Source organism: Thunnus albacares, chromosome 4 (assembly GCF_914725855.1).
Source record: "Thunnus albacares chromosome 4, fThuAlb1.1, whole genome shotgun sequence".
Taxonomy (NCBI): Eukaryota; Metazoa; Chordata; class Actinopteri; order Scombriformes; family Scombridae; genus Thunnus; species Thunnus albacares.
The window spans coordinates 9165650-9186917 of record NC_058109.1 but is presented as its reverse complement, the minus strand read 5'-3'; the positions used below and the strand labels follow the sequence as shown (position 1 = coordinate 9186917).

Genomic DNA, 21268 nt, shown 5'->3' with positions numbered 1-21268 from the left:
ACCTGTTGACAGCATTTCTATTTTATGGCATTTGGAGGCTTTACATTATGGGATCGATTTGAAAAACCAGCAAGCCGTCACCTTTAAGCACTTGGTCCGTTAGCAGTGTTGTGTGATGTGTGTTGGCTGCTCTGTCTTCTGTGGTAATAGGGCCATTTTTCCCGTTCCTCCTCCTCCTTGAAGCTTCTCATTCTTGTCTCCCACCTCTTCCTCAGATGGTGATGAAGCCTCCTTGGTCACTGCTGACCGACTCTGGCACCACACAGCGACCCCTCCTCCTGGTCACACGCCGCTTACGGTGGAATTTAGCATAACAACGAAACCCTGAAAGATCATAAATAACATGTTACCTGAATAGATTAAACAGATACATTTGCTGTACTGGAAGTTAACATGAATACATCGGAGGGCTTCAACCCTGCATTAAGTGACTTTTTGGCCACTTGGGGGCAGTGAAAACAGGTTGTAAACACAACACTGACATATGATCAACTTTTAAGTTGATATGTTGAACTTAATAGCAAACAGTTTCTTATTTACACACCCAGCAGCATCTCTACCAACTCCTGAGGAAAATATCTGGCTCTTTAGCGGCTAAATGCTCCACTATGTTCACCAGCTAGTCGCTAACTTTGTCTGTTTGCCGTTTGGTGCTGAGCAGGTAGTGTACAGTGGGTTTTTGGAGCTTTTTCTCTAAAAACAGCTGCCTGCCGCAGCCAAAGACAAAGCTATGAGAGCAGTGAGAGTGAATAAAAACAGTAAAGTTGCAGCCGGATAGCTAAACAATGAGTTAATACTCACTATAAAGCTCCATAAAGCCGAGGGGAGCTGCAGAATCACTGATTATTCTCTAAGTTAATCACTACAAGCGATGCCTCTGCCATTACACACTGTCATTTGACTGTTATAAAAAAATCGATTATAGGTGCTTTATAAATAGAAGCGCAAACACTTTCCTTGAGTAAAATATTTCCTGTTTCAGTTCACATAAACAGCAGAATCTGCAGTGATATAAACTCATCTGAGTTATTCGACCACCTTTAAATATTGATGAAGCCTGACCCTAGAGTGATATCAGCTACACTAGGACATTTTCTGTGTACCACTACATCACTGAGCCACTACTTTAGGTCACTACGCGGACCTCTGCTCATCACCTTTTTACTTTTTAAAATCTTAATGATAAACAATGAGACTTGGGAGAATGATTGAAATGCACAACTGCACATGAAAAGAATTATTTTTCTTGCTAAACCTTCTACCAATATGAGAACTAGCAGTGGCTTGTTTCACATGACACTGTTAAAACATCACATGACTATGACCACGTTCCCCTCACTCACCTTCCTCACACATGCAGTCATCATAGCACTTGTTGTTGAGGCCTCTGTTGTGAGGTTTGCACTCATGTTGTCTCAGGTCACAACAAGAGCCTTCAATGGAACAACAAATAACATCGTTACAACCGAACACGTGACATTCTCATGTACAAAATTCATATTAAACACTGAAAAACCCATTCTTCTTATTATCTAAAATCACAAAGACAACTGCAAACCCTCAAGGACAGTATATTCTGCCCAAGTATGGACACTTAGCTGTGAATAAATGAATATGTTTTTGTTTTCTTTGTTTCATTTGTATAGAGAATGATTCACTGATGCCATTACACGATTTCTGCATGTTGAAGTTGCTGCTATTTGTGGATTTGCAAAGTTACCCAGTGCAGCTACAACATTTAAAAAAAATAATTAAAAATAATTTACCAAAATCCAGATTTTCAATCTTTATTTGGAGCATCACAGAGTTTTTTCTGTGATCAAGAACGACATGTGTGATGCAGACTGACCTGGGAGGCAGTCCAGGTGGTGGTCACATGGCTCGATCGCATCAGCGTCTGCAGTCACATTTCCACTGCTGAGATTCTTACTCCGCCTCTTGTCTGCAGCAAGAAAGAGACATTCTGCTATTTTTGGTGTGAGATGAGATAATGTTTTAAGTGGATGACATCATTTGTGAAGACGTGTAAAGTCATCTAAACTCATGTTTGAAAGAGGAAGCTGTTTATATTTAAGCCACAGTCAAATACTTTTTGCATAATTCTGGTAAACACATGTTTATCACAGTTCAGATCACATATATCTGTTGTTATCCCCAAAAAGTAAAACAGAATTAATGTTTCACATGTAAAGTAGTATGGATTAAACATTTCAGGGACAGAGTTTAATTTCCTATAACTCAAACTGGTCACACAGTTAAGTCCCCACATTAGGGGTCACCAGAGCATCACAGGGGTCATGAGGCCTTTTTGATTTTAAGGGCTGTGAGAAAACTTTTTTTTTTGATACATGTCTCAGTATTGAATTCATTTCTGTGAAGAAAAAAAACTAAATTAAAGTGTTATTTTAAAAATGTATCTCTGTATTTATTTAGAAAACTAAATAAAGATATAAACTTTGAAAATCTCATGAGAATAAGGACTTCTAAGCTTGTGTAGCAACCTAGCTAAATAGCCTAGTCCTGCATTACAAAACTACTTAGTTAAAATGATCAAAGAGGTAATTGGAAAAATTGGCCAAGTGTTAAGGAGAAGTGAACACTAAATATATTGAGTGTTTCATTTGTGGTAATGGAAAGTGGTAGTCACTAGTGGTTACTGGCTACTTTGCATGCCTCAAAGTGATATTACAAAACCATGACATCTGGGTTTTGGTTGAACAAATTATCAATAATGTAATATTTTACTTCCATATATGAAATAATCAGTTATAATAAGACATATAATAAGATATAATAATTTGAGTTGTCTTATTTCCACCAATCCTGGACCTTTTATGACGCCACCTTCACAGTTAAGGCTAGATACCAACCTTTCTTCCTGGAAGACGGCCAGGTATCCACAGGTTTCATGTCCTCATAGTCTGTCCAATCAAAGAGCGCCATGTCCAACGTTGGCATCACCTCTCCTTGCCCTTTTCCTCGTCCAGACCTCTGAAAAAGGAAACACCTTACGCTTCATAACTGTTATGGGGACATTTGCATTGAGGCAAATTACACTCTCGTTCTGTATGATAAATCCACACAGGACAGCTCAAACAAACACCTAATCCCATCTTCAATTAGTTTTAGCGTGCTGCGTAAGTTCTGCCTCCATGGTAACATTTAAAATATCTTATTTATTTATGTATTCAAAGACAATTGTGATCAGAATATGAAGATATGCATTAAAAACTAATCCTAAATTTGACACTATCCAGCATATGAGCCACTGTAGGGAATTCATTGGAGAGATCAATTCAGTCTTCTCAGATGAATGTTGAGTTACTTCAATTAAACCACAACAGCAGTGGACGGCTATGGTTTGATTTGCTGACTGTGTTTTCCATTTGTATTGCAGGTAAACATGTTCGGGGTGTTTTCTTTATGAAACACATTGCGATGAGCAGCAGCGATGCTTCATTGATTCGTAAAACGCTCTCACTGAGACAACAAGAGAAAGCAGAGAGCTAAAAAACCAATCGATTGGTAACAGAGAATATGACTGCCCGCAGCGAGGAATACAAATATATTACAGCATTTGTATTGTTAATACATATACAGTATACAGAAATATTGACTGAAACATACGGGTCATTACACACAACTGCAGGCTGTATTTCTTGTTGATGAGGGCAGCTGGCAAATAATGCAGCCTGCAGGTGATCAGCAGACCTGAGGTAGACGTTGACATTAAGCTTTTTGTTCCTGTATTGTATGATTTTAATGATTTTAGTTTTGTAAATCATACAAATACATCGCTCATACAGTCCCACTAATATTTTGCTAACACCTGCTACTGCATTTGTAGTGTTTTTAGGGAACTTTACTTTAATTTGTGACTTTAGTCTTTTCTAAAAGAAAGTAGTTCAGACAGTTAATGTAGTCTTTGTGAGGAGTCTCTGAGGATTTTGTCCATTATTCACTGATGATACCAGGAATATAGGAAGGCAATGTAAGACAGTTGCTCCATTTACTTAACAGTGAATTAATCTCATTTTAATCTAACCTATTTACATTTAGTTTTGTCTAATGAAGCTTTGACGAAAGTTCAATGAGGAAGATCTCTTTATCTATGGGTATTGTCGCTATGAAAATCCCAACAATAATGATTTCTCCAGACGCTGTTCTTCAAATATGATTGTAATTCTGCCATCAGTACAGGACTTTCTCTCCAACTTTCTCCACTTTCATCCTGTTTCATATAATAAAAATTACAGTCCAGGGTCCAGGTTTTAGACTTTAATACGTCATAAAGAAATATGGAACAACAAACTTGATTAATACATTTTAGTAGGTCGTAAAATAATCTAACTGCTCTAACACCTAAACACCCAGCACTGATGTGTAATCACCCCATGTCATTTTGTAGTAGTCATACTATTATTTACATATTTTTATGTGTTGTTTTACATTTCAAGATGCAGTTTTCCTGTGTGTAGTTTTCAAATACTACATGGATGGAAAAATGGATGCTTTCTCCTTGAAGTTGAAGTTGGACTCAGACATAAATCCACATAAAGGATGAAGTGTCATAATTTCAAATATTCTACCTCACTAAAATATTATTATTCAGATGACTGTCTGATGACATTGCTGTAAAACAAAACACTTTTGTGTATCGCTCTGCCTTAAGCTTCTGCAATAGAAGCCATAAACAAGTTACACTGTCATTTCCCTCATAGAGAGGAAACTAAGTAGAAATGTTAGACAGTATAATTAAGTCAGTTTCAGGGGGAATATTTGGTTCCTGAAAGACATCCATCATAAAATACGTTCTTCATGAAAAGAGATCCATACTTGTTTCCTTTCACCCTTAGGATATAGCCCTGTATGGAGATATCAATTAGATTAATTGCAGAGGCCAACCAGCTAGTGTTCAGCTGCTCATTAAACCATCAACAGAAGATCGAACATTAATTACGAAGGCTTGCTGAGCGCTCGTGCCACTGAACCTCGGTTCAGGAAAGGCAGGAAAGGAATTTTTTTCTTCTGCACCAGTCCAATAATACTTGAATTATTTCACTGTAAAGACATGAAACAGTCTCCTGGGCTCTCAGATGTTTTGGAAACCAAGCAGACAAACAGTCCAGTCTACAGTCATCAAACATGTTGACTGACCAGGGAAGTCACACAGACTTACTAAGACTCAGTTTGTAATGTCTCGACCAAGGGCTTCAAATTTGAGTGTTATATGTTAAATATCACTCACTCACTATCTTGCTGAATGTTAAAATAGTCCATTATTTTGTGGTGGATTGTAGTCCTGAGCAGGTAGGGGTACATACTTTCTGAATGTTTAAAGGTCTAGATTCAGACTTAGTTTACAGTTTAATTGAATGAAATCAGCAAAAGTGAAAATCAATAAAACTTGCTGAAAATGAGGATTAAGTAACTATAAGATGTTTAAAAAAAAACTGTTCCCCTAATTGGACAACTGGTGGATGTAGTTATGACAGGCAGTGCCTGGCAGCGCCCAACATTAAATCCAACACTACATTAAATATAATGTTTAAAGGTGAGTTTAAAGTTTTTAAACATATTTTTCAGAGTAGGGCAGGAAGGGCTCCTGGAATCATAAGGATCATAATTCATATCTTTACTCTTGCTGTACCATCATTGCACATCACTACAGGATTAATTACATATTGTTCATATCCTGACCCTTCACAGTCTCCCCTCATAATTAGTCTCTGTACCGAACTTCTGAACTACAAATCTATTTTTCATTTAATAAATGCCTCATCAGTCATTAATAAATGGATGATTAATTCTTAATCAAGCTTTCAGAGAACAAAGAGAGTGTATTCTTTAGTTTTTTATGTTATGTTATTATTCTATGTTACATAAAACAGGAGACAGCCATCATGTTTTAAATGAATGTTTCATTCTGAATGATGATGTTTTAATTAACACCCTCTATCTGCATAAATGTGTATCATCTGCACACATTTTTGAAATATTTCCTTTTTTGTGTATTCTGGGTCACTTTAGGAAAACACCAGGTTAAATGGTGTTTAGGATGTTTTTACTGCTCTCAAACATAAATATGGGTCAAATTTGACCTGAACAGCATGTAAGAGTTAAGAAAAACACCAGCTTTAAGTCTGTGAAGGCTCATCTCAGTCATCCAGGTGGTATGATGTCTAAAAAGCTGATTCTGAATTACTGGACTGGAGTGTTGATTGAAGACGTTTCAGTGTTTATCTAGAGTTTCTTCAGCTTTAACAGTTGTAGAAATAATACTGGTTTTAGTAATAGGTGGACCTGTGCTAGTGGTGGGTGAAGTCATTTTATAAAGATAAATAGCGAGGTACAAACTCCAGCCCAGCTGTCTTCAGACAAACTCTCCTCAGTCTGCTTCCACTGGATAAACATCTCCTGTTTCCAGAAACATCTTTAGAAGTGTGTTTTCTTGAAGACCACTCCTCAACAAAACAACTGTCAATCAGACCGTATTGGCAATTCTGTAACTATGGCAGATTTTCTCTAAGAACGCTCTACAAGCTGTTGGGTGTTTTTCACAGCAGCTGTGACAAATATAAAAGCTTTCCTGACGTGGGCACTGGTTCAGTATCTGTTGACATGAGGTATCTTCTTGTCTTAAAGAGTCTCATTTGTGACAGTTCCAACTTGAAGAAGCCACAAGAAAACGTGTGATTTTTTCCCCCCACACATAAGCATCGTGCTGGGTGAATGTGACAGGTGGCGAGTGGTGCCCCGTGCAGATTTTTCTGTGCGTGTGCCCACAGTCGGACACAAAAAGGACTCGGAGCTGTGTGTTCAACACATGAATTTCGTCCTGCCATGGTTTCTAATACAGGAACAGGAAGGTGGTTATAGAAATTGTGCTGCTAGACTCAACTGTGTGATTTTGATCCCAAAGGCATCGTTTTATTATACAGAACACGGTCATATCTATCACGGTGACCAAGAGCCAGCGAGTTTGGCCTGCTTGAGGATATTTTTCATAAGCAGCACTCTCAGGTTCTCACTGTAGAGAGTGTCATTTCCAAGATGAGCTATGAGGTTTGCGGCGGCATAACAGCAGTAATGGGGCCCATTTTCACTCTATTTCCCCTGCACACTGGAATCACACTGAGGCAGAACAGACGCAGCCTTTAATAAGCATTTGGGTTTCACTGGGGTTACCTGGGGTTTGGTGGAGGCCGGGGGCAGCGTTGGGGGATGCTCGTTCATCACCGTGGTAACCATAGAGGAGCCGGAGCCAAAGACGGCGGCGATGGGGGAGGGGGAGTCACTGGGCGGGGTCACAATGAGGGAGGGGGAGGCGGCGGAGGAGGCGGCAGAGGAGGTGGAGAGAGGCTCGTCGAACAGATCTCTGTCCTTCAACGCGGAGCTCAGTTCAGGCTCCGGAAGAAACCCTGGACAGGGGGAAAGAGAAAATATTGCACCTAAAATAACCACAAAATTTGGGGGGGGGGGGGGTAAATGTTTCCAAACCTCAAAAATCTTTACTTAGTTAATAAAGGCAATGATGTGTCCAGTCTAAATATTGGAAGATGTATATGGTCTATCATTCCTAAATGACTTATTGGGTCAATTCACCCAAATTACAAAAAACATGTATTCTCCCTGCAAACAATCTCAACACAAAGTCCATTCAGTTGCTGCTCTGGAGCTTTTGTTTGTATCACACAATCTACCTCAGCAGACCAGGTTTCACAGAATTGTAGATGTTCAAAATTCCATTGAAACCTCTATTGTCCGACATGGACAATTAGTATTTAAAGTGCTCGGAGGAAGTTTCAACATTTCCTTTGAAAAGCGGTCAAGTTTCACCCGCTGACAGAAGCTAAAGCTGCTGTTTCCAAGGGCTAGAATGAACTTTTGCTTTGTATTTGGCCATGTTTTGAGGTATCTGTCTCTGAGTTTTCTGCCACCACCACAATACAGCGGAGATCAATAGAATTACATTTGTGATCCTCACAGGACTGAAAAGTCACATTAAAAAAAAAAAGCAGAAGCAAAGAAACAGTGTCCCTGTTATCCTGGATAATCCATGGCCTTGCTGTCAACAGTTTTCACTGAAACTATAAATTCTGTAGAAAGTAGTCCCAAAACAACTGTTCACAGTAAAGTCTGTGCACCACAAATACAATTCAATTCACCTCAGTTGTATTAAGTCGGGTTAGAAAATGCCTTTTTTGAAACTAATCTGGGTCCATCCCTGTTTGTCTTACTTTTTTCAACAGCAGACATTTTGACTTGTCATAGTAGGAAAAGCACAGGTGTTACTAATAACATTAACGTTCAGATTCAAGTGTCCCAGTAAGCCATGACAGTATCTGACACACTGGCATACACAAACCCGGACCCTGAAATTGATTATTTACACCTGTGGTTTTCCTACTGTGACAGGTCAAAATGTCCTCTGTGAAAAATACCTACAGCTCTCTCTTGTTTGTCCAACACTGGAAGCAGCTGTGGATAATTTGTTAGAGAGAGGATCTACTTTTTGTATGTCTGGATCTGCTGACAGCTCACCTTTTCCATGTCGCCCCTTGTCACGTCGACTCCCTTGTCTCCTGTGCTCAAAGTGGTGTCCAGACCCATGTCCATGCCCCCTCCCCTTGCGTGTCCCCAGAAGTTGGTTATCCCGGGCCTGCGATGGAGTCTTCATGCCCATGCGAACTCTGTCTCTGTCCCTGCCTGGGCCCATCTCCAGTCTCACTGGGCTCAGACCCTCCAGGCCTGTCCCATCATCCTCAGGCCTGGCCAGGGGATGCAGGGGCCTGTGAGAGAGCAGCCCGGCTCCGCCCTGGGCACCGCGTGCCCCCTGGCTCCCGTGCCCTCCACGGCCCCTGCTGTAACCGTGGGCCTGTAGACCTTGCAGAGGGTGCTGTAGGGCATTGCTGCCACCTGCTGAGGTCTGCGCCTGTCTCCTCTTGCTGTGAGGAGCTCCAGGCTCAGCGCTGTGTGACGGTGCCAGGATGGCAAACAGGAACACCAGGAACAGACTCCAGGAGAGAGCCATTGTTTGTAAAGTACAACGCCACCTGCTGGGAAGAGAAAATGCATCTTAATACTGCACATATGTACTGTGTAATTAGACTCAGATAACAGGTACTGAAACAAAAGATAGATTTCATCAGCAATGGTGATTATTTAGAAAACTCTGGTAAGTTTCTCCTGAGCAAACTAGTTTAGAAGGACTATATCTAGTACATCCGATGACTTGTTGAAGTACATGTACAGTATAGGAATTTTACAACACATCATCACAGACACAACAAGAAGAATTTACTTTTGGTAAAATCTATGGTTAAAACCTTCTGTTGCTCTCTTAAAAAGAAAGATAGACTCCACTAAAAAATCTGTTGGTTTTTTTGAGTATTAAAGTACTCACTAATTTTCTGCAGTAGTAACATGCAGAAGTAACATTGGCTATTTAGTGATTTCTTGGTGAAAACAAGAAAGAAAACAATTCGTTGGGACATAATGAACATCTTTATCTTATCAATGGTAGAGAATTGGATTACATTGCAGGAGCTGTCTGAGAAAGTTTATGGACATTTTGATATGTTTTTTTTTCTTGCTGTGAATCTGGAGGTCCATTAGGCTAACAGCTAGCAGCTATAGTTTATTAAATCCAAGCAAACTACAAACTTTTCAGAGGTTTGATACTCAAACAATATATTTTTAGCGGAGTATTCCTTCAAGGCAGTATTGATGGCTATGGAGTGAATTGCCACTACTTAGGAGTCCAGTAATGTTAGCTTTTCTACTACACCTTTTGGGTATTTTGGCCCACAGATTGACATCAAATTAGAACTACAAATTGGCTTGTGCTTATCTGTCTCTCCCCTGTATTAAATAATAACATTGAAGTAGTAATAAAAAATAAATACATGACATTTTCTTCTGTAAAAATAAGTCACATAAATCGATGTAACCTCCCTCTAGGAGACAACCCTCAGTTAGCTTCAAAGCTGTTTTATGCAGAAGCTCTATCTGAAACCACAAATGTATTGTAGTAGTACTGAATATTGTACTGTAGATGTGTTCTCTACTCTTCTGTATTCATTCTTCTACAACCCCGTCCTTCCATTTCAGATTGCATCTCTCGGCCTCTTGAGCGAGCCCATTTATCTGGACTTGGTAGGTTTGAGGAGGTGATAAGAGATGGACAAACACTTGTGCGTCTCTCTAGAAATGACTTCCGAGCTATCATTCCTGTACCTTCACGCCTTACTCACAATGAGATACTGCACCGTGCACATCTTTCATCACTGCCTATTCAAAGGCCCTCCAACCGTTCCTTTCATTACAAAAGTCAACATATCTGCAAGGTGTGACTGAACTGAAATATGAGGTTCAGTATATCTGCATTAAAAGCCCCGCGCCTTGTCCAAACATGAATAAAATGATAGCGGTGAATCCGAAAACCAAGGCGCTGGGGAGGAAGGAATTTTTTCTTTTTTATTCTCAGCTCAATCGACCACCGTACCGAATCGCATGGTAGCCCTGGTTCTGTTTAAATTGTAGTTTATTTACTTTCAAAATGACATTTCCTTGTATTTTGAGTTATGTTGACATGAGGAAAGCACAGAAAGTTATATTTCTTGCATGGGTGATACAACTGTTATTTGAAATATTACAGTATTTACAGTATGAGACTGTTTTTCTAATGTCACAATATGTAAAATGTATACAAAATTGATGTTTAATGCAGTGAACTTGTGCATTACATTAACAAGACTCATGTTAAACAAAAACCTAAATAACTATTTTTGTGTTTTTTTTATTCTAATTTGCTTGAAATCATTTAGAATAAGAAATCATTCATACAGAAATAGTAAGTTAAGTAATTTTATATGCTCAAAAGGGAGATATAGTAAGAAAATATCCAAATTTAACTGATAGATGATACCATGATATGATGATTATATCGATATAATACTATTCCACTAAATCTCTATATTTTATATATACACCACTATGCTTTATTCACCTCAGCCTTCATCAAGGTGTCTGAGGTGGTTTCTGGTTTCCTTATATACAATCCACTGAGCAGTCATGTGACTTGTAGAGCACCATAATGTACAAAACAACAATATCATCATCTTTTAAAAACAAAATACCATATTAGAGCCTAAGCTAAGGACAGGGTGACTGAGTTAGGAAAGGATGGAAGAAGAATTTATTTATTTTTTATTTTTTCAGAATTGTATTTTCTCTTTTTGCACAGGCTTTATTTGTAAGCGAGCCACTTTATATGTTGGTGGACTCTTCTTGTTTTCCATTCGGGCGGGATGGGAAGGGGATGCTCTGGTTTGAGATAGACTGCATAATTTTACTGTCGCACAGCACTGATGTTATATTGCAAAAATGTTTGGTGACATGAATAAAGCAGAGTGTACTGAGGAAGAGTTGTGTGACATGTTTTTTAATTTGCATTGAAACCGCACTGGTCTCGCTGTGCGTGTGTCCTCAAAGTTAGAAAATATTTAATTACTGCCATGTCCAATTTTCTGTCCAATTTTCTACCCAATTTTCTGCCTTTTTTTTATTCATAATATCAGATAAGGCAACACCAGTTCTTCTCATTTTAAAAACTCTGTCTTTTCATGTAAGATGACAGGAAGATGGTTGTTTCTTAATATGATAAGGCCACTTTAATAGGCTGAGACAATCCATTGCCAGAGACACACAAAGCCATTATGGTGCTGTGGCAGGCGACTCCTTTGTGTTAAAAGACAAACGGCGGTGCAGGGCATACAGAAAATCAATGAGGGAGAAGTATTGAGCTGCTGGTGATGGTTTGTGTGTGTGTGTTTGTGTGTGTGTGCTCATGTGTACACATCTGTGAGGAGGTAGAGTCAGGGGGGTTGATAAGGTCTCTGCTCTTTCATCACACTGATATACACCAAGTTGAAAACACACACCCATGGGTTTACAGTGGGTTATTTAGTTATTTCTAAGAATGGGACAGAGGTGGCAGGTTGTGTGTATATGTGTGTGTGTGTTTGTGTGTGTGTGTGTGTGTGGCATGGAGAGGATGCTGGCGATGTCAGGGGAAATTTACAGTGCTAGTGCGGGCAGCTCCCTGGAGGATTTAGAGGCAGACTGCGTCGGTTGGCCTCTGGGAGTTCGACCAGCTGTGCAGTTTGCAAACAAGAGAGCGTGAGGATGGCTGCTGAGGTGAGACCTTTATCTCCACACAGGCCTTCAGGGTGTCAGGGGGGGAGGGCAGTCGGCCGTGTCACGCACAAAGTGTTTAGCCGGGATTACACTCTGTCTGTTTGACACATGAGGTGCTGCTGGTGTCAAGCGGCCTGGACACTGTGCAGCCAAAAGGGTGATTTAGAAAGAAAACATTCAAACTTATGGAGGACAGTCTGCGTGATCACATCTCCAGAGTCCTCAATATACTGTACAGGAATAGCTTGACATGTTGGGAAATATACTCAGTCACTTTCTTGCTGAGATTTAGAAGAGAAGACACCACTCTCCACCACTCTTATGAGATATATAAAAATACTTTGAATAATAATTTGTTTCTGGTATGGTTTTCCACAAAAAAGTACAATTACCTATATAGAAATGATTAAAATTACACCTTCTTCCTCAATAAAAATCCATAATCTATGAACGTGTAAATATTTTTCATTTAAAAAGACACAAGACGTCTCCTGCTTCACTGTAAAGTCTGTTCTCAGCGTCTGTGCACTGGAGGCTTCGGGTTTCCACATCACACTTGTTTAAATTGCATATTGGTCCAGGATTAGCTCCAAACTACTTGTGATGTCACAAATCATGCTCATAGGTCCACTCCTTAAAATTGGATTTTCAATGAGCTCATCTGCTGAACTTTCCACTTTCAGCAGATGAATGTGAAAACAGTGAAGTTCAAACATCCAACTGAAGGAATAAGTAGAAAAACACATTTTTAACTAGAGAGGAACTTTAATTATGAGACAACAGACAGCAGCTGGTTAGCTTAGCTTAGCACAAAGACTGGAAACAAGCTCTGTCCGAATGTAATAAAATTTGCTAACCAGCACCTCTGAAGCTCACTAATTAATAGATTATAAATCGTCAATTTAACCTGAACAAAAAACAGAAATGTAAAAATGACAAGTTTACCGTTGGTTAAGTGCATGACTATTTCCTGGCACAGTCATTTCCTTTGATCTTGTTAAAACTACAATGTGTCTAAAGCTGCAACTAACAATTCATTGTTGATTCATCAGCAGATTATTTTATGTAAATGTTCAATTTTTACACTTTTTATAGCTTTTTTTTACAATGAATAAGTAAAAACTGGGTTTCTTTCAAATATTAGATATTAATAATATAGATTTCCAACTCCTTTGATGTAGAACAAGATTCAGGAGATTTTTTTTCTTCAGTGATAGTGATTCAAATAGTTGATCCATTCATTCCTTGTCTATAACTGCTTATCTCATTTAGGATTAATATTCCAAATGTGTACAGAAAAAGAACCAAGATGATAGCAGGAGCTGAAAACGCCAAAGTGATATGACCTTACAAAAAATTAATTTCTGCGACTTAAAAGAAAGCTGTGACGCCTCCTTAGAAACAGAATGCACCCTGCATCAACCCCATCAAACCTCAGGCCTGAATAGACCTGTCAAGGAAAGCGGTGATGGAGGGGGACTAAGTATCTCCTCACAGCAGTACCCTGTTTTCCTCTCGCAGACTTTCATGTGCCGCTAACAGGTGGTCCTTTGAGGAACATAGGATGGGGGCGATAATGGAGCACTCTGGGTGGCATTCTGGGTTTTAAGCACAGTCTCTCATGTGTGATAAACAATCTCCGCAAACAACACAGCCTCCTGCCAGAGCCTGTATTATACATGGCTGTGTGTTGTAGGTAGGGCACAGCAGGGTGAGCATCTGCTACTGAGGCGATGGGAGGCCAAACGAGTGGCCTGGAACTGACGAGTTTCATTCTCAAATGGGATAATCCACCACTGAACAGCAAATTTAAACAGACTGATACTGTATGGCAGAGCTGAAACAAATTACGTTCAGACTTAAGCTTTAAGGGTGTCGGAATAGTTCTTAATTTACAGAATAAAAACATGTTAAAGAGCCTGAAAACATATTTTGATGGTGTCTTACATGATTACATTTTCTGACACAGAAGATATTTCTGTCTGTGCTGTTTTTTATCTGAAATCTTTCTCATTGGTCCGAAAAGGGTGAGACTCTGTTAGTAAAATGTGATATTGCATATTTCCGTGCATCGATCAGATTTTGATTTATCAATATTTTTAATCAAAATTTGGTGACAGCCGTGGAGTTTGACTAATGTTGTCATTTAAATGTGATAAAACTACACCCACACACTTCTCAAGAAGAAGATTAGCTTCATTTTTGTGTGTGTGTTAAACTCTTAAAGGGGACATTTAATGCTTATTCTGGTTTTATATTATTTATGTACTGTTATGATGTCAGATGAGAACATGGTCAAAGTTCCAAAACTTGAGTTTAATGCAGTCAGAAGTAAGTTTAACAACATACTGAACATTGGATCCTTTTCCTTTTGACGCACTGACCAGCAAAGTTCACATATTGTTTTCCTTTCCAAAAAAATTAATACAGAGCCTTTTCAAATATGAATGTTGGACTTCAAGGAAAGAAATTTACTATAATTGCAAAGACTGCAGAGCACTGGATCATGTGATGCACTCTGAGGGTCCCTTTTCAATTTAACCTATTCTTTAATTCTTTAAAATCCACATACTGAAACAAGTTTGAAATAACTTCAAAAACTGGACACTTGCAGCTAATGATAATGTTTTTATGAAAACATTCTCCAACTTGACAACAGATATCATTTTCTTTATCGAATAATAATGTGCTTCAGCTTTTAAAATGACTTTGTTGCTCCTAATTTTGATGTTGTTACGTAATTATTTAACTCCATTCACAACTTTAAAATAGCACTAATGATCAAAGCTACTTACAACCAAATAGAGCGACAGCAGAAAGTAAGCAGCCAAAAAAATTGTGTAATGTTGTTAACAGAATTGAATACAGCACTATTCAATAAAAAAAATATGTGTGTGTCACATGGTCTGTATGTGTCCTTGCACTAACACACACCAAGTTCAGCATACACACTCTGGCGTTTACAGTTGGCTGTTTAGGTGTGTCTTGAATCAGGACATCCTCTATGAAGTGGAGAGGAATTTACAGTGCAAAAGTATAACTGCCTAAAAACCAACAATTACAACTTTTTAAAAGGAGCACAACACATCCTGGACACCTTTATATCTGACTTTGACCTCGGTCTGCATTTTTGTTCCGAACCTCAGATCTTGAGGTTGTATTGTTAAGTTGATGGATATCTAAACTCAGCAGAGATAGCATCTACTGCGGTATAAAATATAATGAAATCATAAAATCAATCCTAGATTTTTAGGAAGCCAGAGCAGGGAAGCTAAAACGGTTTACATTTCGTTGAAAACACAATAAATGTGTGTGCCAGAAGCTTTTATAACCTTACGCTGTGAGACGGCCACCAGGGAGACATGAATCATAAAGAGAGTGAGATAAGTATGAAGTGATAGGTAATCTTGCAAGAAATTACAAAGGGGGGCACTACTGAAGGGCTGGATGATTAAGCTCTGATGAGATCAGAGACTTCTCTCCGGTCTGCGATCCACTGGTCAGTCCCTTAAGCATGGCAGCGCTTCTGCAACACACTTATTATAAAAATATACTTAACAGCGAGCGCATCCGGATCTGTAGCAGAGATGAGGAAGGTGAGCAGGAAAAACACTGCTATTAAACTGCTGTATCTTTAAGCTTCACCTGCTGTGACACCAAACCTCCAGGAGCCATCTGCTCCTGTTGTTTTATCTTTCATAGCAACCAGCGGGGCCATAAGGATCCAGCAAACAAAGACTCCAGAAACAGGCTGTTGAAGCAGGGCTGTCATGTCAGCCAGAGGCCACCTTCAAGACTCCTCTCTTCTCCTGGCCACATACAGAGATCAGAGGAGATGTTATCTACTGGAGCAGAGAGTCGTCAACTACGTATTAATCAAGGCTTATGAGCACATACTAAATTTGCACATTTACTATAAGCTGTCAAACAGGACCTACAGGTTACTGTAGTAGCGTGTGGCTGCGCAGGAATAAGCTAAATCTGTCCTTTTAGTTGCATGGCTCACTGAGCAGCAGAGTAAGTATCTGCCTTAAACAAGCATGGCAGATAATAAGAAAAATGCATGATTAAATATGATATATGACAAAGAGAAATAAACGGTATCTTTTTTTCGTCTGGCACAGATACAATTCAGCTTTGCTTGAAACAGAGCCAGTCCTCTTTGTCGTCAAGTAATAATGCAGAATATTTGATGCATGAACACTTACTTTTATATCTCTCATCTCTGGTAAAAATAAGTCTAATTTACAGCACCAAATCATCATAAAAATCAGCTTAATAACAGGCACCCAAATTACAGCTCCAGTTAATGCCTCTGCATAATAAACACCTCTGCCAAGATGCAGTTAACACCGTAAAACTTCATTTCCTTGAGGGCCAATACTACTGACTTCAGCAATATAAAAATTGCTTTGTCTCCCAAAATCCGCCGCAGACAATATCAGTGGGATTCACACATCGACTGGGAGGTTTTTTGCAGCTTTTAGGTGTGTATTGGATGGTGAAGGCCCCTGGAAGCAACACAGGGTGATAAAAAACAAGAGCCATAAGGAAGGTCCATCTGTCAGCAAGTGAGCCGGAGCAGAGAGCGGGGAGACACAAAATGATTCAGTGGTAATTTGGTCGCAGGTACCAACAGATGTGGGGTGAGACCAGAACATTGTCACTGATGCATGGTAACATCAGCATCATCCTGCGACGTGGTCCTTATCTCCCTTTTGAATGCGCTCACACACACACACACACACACACACATCCACACTCTCATAGACTTTCCCTCTATAACAATCAACGCACGCACACAAATACACACTCACAGCGGGGGGGAACCTCCTCCAGACACCCACATAGAGGCATGTTCCAAAAATGCTGTGAGACACAAACAGCACCAGAAGCACAGCAAGAGGCATCCCACAGAGAGGAAAGAGAATGAGAGAGACAAAAGGGAGGAGGAGGAGGAGGAGGAGGAGTGAGGAGGAGGAAGGGGGGAGAAACTGAGAGGAAAGGAGAAAATAAGATGTAATTCTGTGAGAGAGGAGAGGGAGGGAAAGAAAGGAGTGAGATGTGAGGGAGGGAGAGGAGGAGAGGAGAGGAGAGAAACTGAAATCAAAGCAGGAGAGAGAGGAAAACAGAGGGAGGATTTATCCTGTCTTAATTAGAACAAAGTGTCGGTGGCATCTTTCATTTCGTGGCAGATAAGGACACCATCTGAATCCCCCTCTAACACAGAAAATGACAAAAGCGTTTGGCTTTTGAAAGCGACAACAAAACTTGCTAAACGTTGCTAACCCGTGAAATCTGGACACCTGGGTCTGTATCTGGACGTTCCGCCTGGGAACAGTTTGACCGGTCAGCGGGGGGGAAGTGCTCCTGTTTAGAAATGATCAAGTGAAGCATGCAAACGCATTATATGAACCCCCAAAGTTTCTCCCTCCTTTTGATAGAAACGGATGGCGTTGACTGCCTGCCAATGTTGAAAGAGACTTGATCAAACAGATGCAGCCACGCTTGGCAGTGACGTTCAAGGCGAGTTTCACACCGTGGTGAGGAGACTGGATGGATGTTTAGCAATGTAGCCCTTTTTTTTGGCTGAAAATCAAAATCTGGGCAAAAGAAATAAAGAGACTTGCTTGTGTAATGACTGAAAGGACAAAATTGTGGCACTTTCGAGATTGTTTAAATCCTCTTTTTTGGGCCATTTTTAGACTGGATCCTCTGTATCTTTGAGATGAATGATGAAAATTCAGAAGATTTCCCTTCAAAATTGATAGTTTGGGGGGTTTTTTTGGAGAATACTATTTCCCTGTGAACATCAAATGATGTCAGCGTGTCCTTAGGTTATCTTTTTATTTTTATATGATTCACTTATTAGTGAATCTGAGCTTTGTTTTGGCCTGAGGTCTACTCACTGTGGGGTATCTCCCCACTCCTTCTGATCACGTCTAATGCCTCCCTGCTGATTGACTTGCAATTAATTAACATCAGCTCGTTAATGTGAGTCCACAAATATTGCTCCTTTGCAGTGTGTTTCACTTTTAATTGCATGGTGTCACACTGAGAATCCCAACTTTAATCTCCTGCCTCCCTACCTTTATCTCTCTCTCTCTCTCTCCCTCTCTCTCTCTCTGTCTCTCTCACACACACACACAACCACACGCATACACACACGCACGCACGCGCGCGCGTTCGCTCCCCCTTTGTTGTGCAGTGGGCAACAATGTGCTGTCAAGAAGAGATAATCGCTGCAATCATTTCTGATTCTCCTCACCATTCATCCGATACATTCCTTTGTGATGTCGATCTGATTTCAGAGCATGACAGCAGGAGACACCGCCATCACAAAAGTTAAATTGATTATCGGGGTTAAATCTGTTTTTCCGGTTCAAACCAAATCTAATTTGCTGTTTGCAAACAGTCCTCGTTGCTATCAGCCATCTGTGTTGAGCGACACTATCTCTCTGCAAGTCAAATGGCATTTTTTTTATATCAGAGAAATAGGGAAGGATACATCTGCATTAATTAAGTTATTAACTTTTGGAACATTATTAGGATGCAACATCGGTGCATTTTTCCGCACAGGTGGATAATCAGATGGTACAGAGGGCTAATTGAATTATTTGTAGTAAACCTATATTTCTTTAAATAATGATTCAAGTCAATTACAGCTACAGAACTGAGAACTATAGATAATCTATTGTAGTCTATTGATAGCATTAAAACAGCCTGCGGCACACGGGGGATATAAAATACCGCACAACAAGATAAAGTCACTGTAAAGTGATTTGTGCAGCATTTTCCGCTGTGAATTAAGAAGAAACCCACAGAACCAATCACTTGAGAATAATCCAATTAGTAGATAAAGAGAAAGCCATACCCGCGTTTGTTTGTGGTTGTTGTTGTTTTCCTTTGATGTTGTTTAAGGTTTGAGTAACAGCTCAGTCATATGGCTGCAGGCTGACAGCGGACAGGACCGAAACACAGCGCAGCAGCAGCAGCAGCAACAGCAGCAGCGGCAGCAGCACCTCTGTAGTCCGCTCTCCGTGCACCCCGGGATGTGCCGTGCATCCGGACTGTCTTCTGCTTCTTATGAGGAGGAGAGTCACCGGCTCCGGGTGCGCGCTCCCGAGTGCGCGTCCGCGTCAGTCTGGCTGCCTGGTGGTCTGTCGGCGGGGCCAGCAGGTGAGACAAGGACAGAGGGAGAAAGTATCGACAGTAGTATTGACATTAGTATCAGCGCGTTTTCCATTTTCTTGACAGTCAGACCGAGATAAGAGATAAGAGATTTTTCATCATAAGGTTTTACTTTTTTCACAGCTTAAAAAGTGTTCCTCGTGATTGTCACCTCAGACATCCACAGTGTTTGAATGTCTAAAAACTCCTCAAGTTGAACTTTACAAAAATGTATTTCAAATTATAAATGATTTGCTCCAAAATACCCTCAATGGACAAACTCCACATACTTTTATGTAGATTTAATCTGGGGGCGTTTCTTGTGGTTTGATCCTTTGTTTCAGTATACAATAATATTTTAGACAGTAGTGTGTATGTAATGTGTGACAATTTGAGGAAGGCCCTTTCCTTTTTCAACATTATAATAATTCATGAATGTGATTAACTGAGAAATGGCTTCGCCGAATCTGGGCAACCGATGCCCTGACCTCAACCCAATCAAACTGGCCATAGGAAGGATTTTAGAAATACTGGACTGAGATCATGTGCTCCCAAACCCCACTGTCACACACTCAAAAGATTCTGACCAAAAATCAAGAAGGTCACTGAATTACTTGCATTTGTATTTTCTTTTTTTTCCCCCTCAATATTTTCTGTTACTTTCTGTAAGTTTTTTTTTCTGAATTCTGTCTGAATTGTGTTTAAAAGCCTTCTCCACATTACCAGGGAAAAAAATCCAGGTTGCTAAAAGCAACAAATTCACAAAATCAAGAAATAAGTGTCCTCAGTCAGACCTCATTGCCCAACATCAGTGTTGGACTTCTCCAGGCTCCAGCATCTGGTGGAAAGGGTTAAAAGAAGAGTGAAGGCTGTTATATTGATGCTGATGGTTTTGGAATGAGTATGTACACATACTAATGTAATGGGTGTCTACATACTTTTGGCCATGCAGTGTATGTCAGACCTTAACTGAAGGGTTTCATTTCTGAAATCTAAATCAATTCTTTGCCCTTTAAGAGGAATAATAAATGTACCAGAGTGTTTATGGCTCAATGTATGCAAAACAGACAACTGCATCATGCATTAAATTATATATTTTCTTGCTTAAGAAACCTCCAGTAACACCTTCACTAACTAGCTGTGAGTTTAATTTTTATATGGATATCCTCTGTGAATCCCTGTTACTGAATTTTTCATACATTGTTCATCCTCAATCTTACCGAGTCAGTTGACTGCAGAGTGCCAGCAAGACTCGACACTGTGAGCCTGTTGTGTGGAGGCAGATTTAATGCTGTATATTTGGAGAATGATTATATATAAATCACTCGGGGGAATTGGTTGACATTTCGAATTTTATTTTGTTTTGTCTGTCCGCCTGAAAAATTGCTTGTTAGTATTATTGAAACCAATGAACAAGCTTTATTCTTATTTAGTTTGAATGCAAACAATGCTGACAAGCCACTTAGTGGAGTGTGAGTGTAATACAGTGGGACTGAGTCTGCTGAAGGAAGATAACAGACTGAAATTCAAAATGCCTTTAGAAATATGTATTAAGAGCTCAAACATCTTACTTTGTAAAGGGTCCAATTATGACACTAGTCTACGAGTTTATATGTATTTGATGCATTTTTACTTATGTGTCTATAGTCTGTTTACTGGATAAAACACCTCTAAGGAGACTAGTTTGCACGCTGATCCTAAATTAAAACATATTAACTAGTTGGGGTTTTTTTTGCCTTCCATCTTAAATTGAGATTTCCACATATTGCTTCATGCTCTCAGTCTGTGTCGGGCGTCTTTGAGCAAGATATCAGCAGTGCTGTTAAGTGCAAGTACAGGATGATGTTTGAATGGGACCCCTGTAGCTTCTGCATGACTTCTGTTACACCGGAAAAGC

General features: G+C 39.8%; 1 protein-coding gene across 2 annotated transcripts; it reads right to left on the bottom strand.

Moving 5' to 3' along the window:
• Window positions 1-171: 171 nt before the first annotated feature.
• Window positions 172-19268, bottom strand: draxina (dorsal inhibitory axon guidance protein a). 2 transcript variants are annotated; one of them, XM_044350291.1, is made up of 7 exons: window positions 19076-19268; window positions 8545-9059; window positions 7189-7421; window positions 2871-2991; window positions 1850-1942; window positions 1344-1433; window positions 172-324 (listed from the first exon to the last, which is right to left on the bottom strand). In XM_044350291.1, exons 2-7 carry the CDS (start codon window positions 9032-9034, stop codon window positions 212-214), a joined length of 1140 nt encoding a protein of 379 aa, XP_044206226.1. In that variant the 5' UTR covers window positions 9035-9059; window positions 19076-19268; the 3' UTR covers window positions 172-211. The 2 variants fall into 2 exon arrangements, with proteins under 2 accessions (XP_044206226.1, XP_044206225.1); XM_044350290.1 differs by having other exon boundaries at window positions 8545-9056.
• Window positions 19269-21268: the final 2000 nt, after the last annotated feature.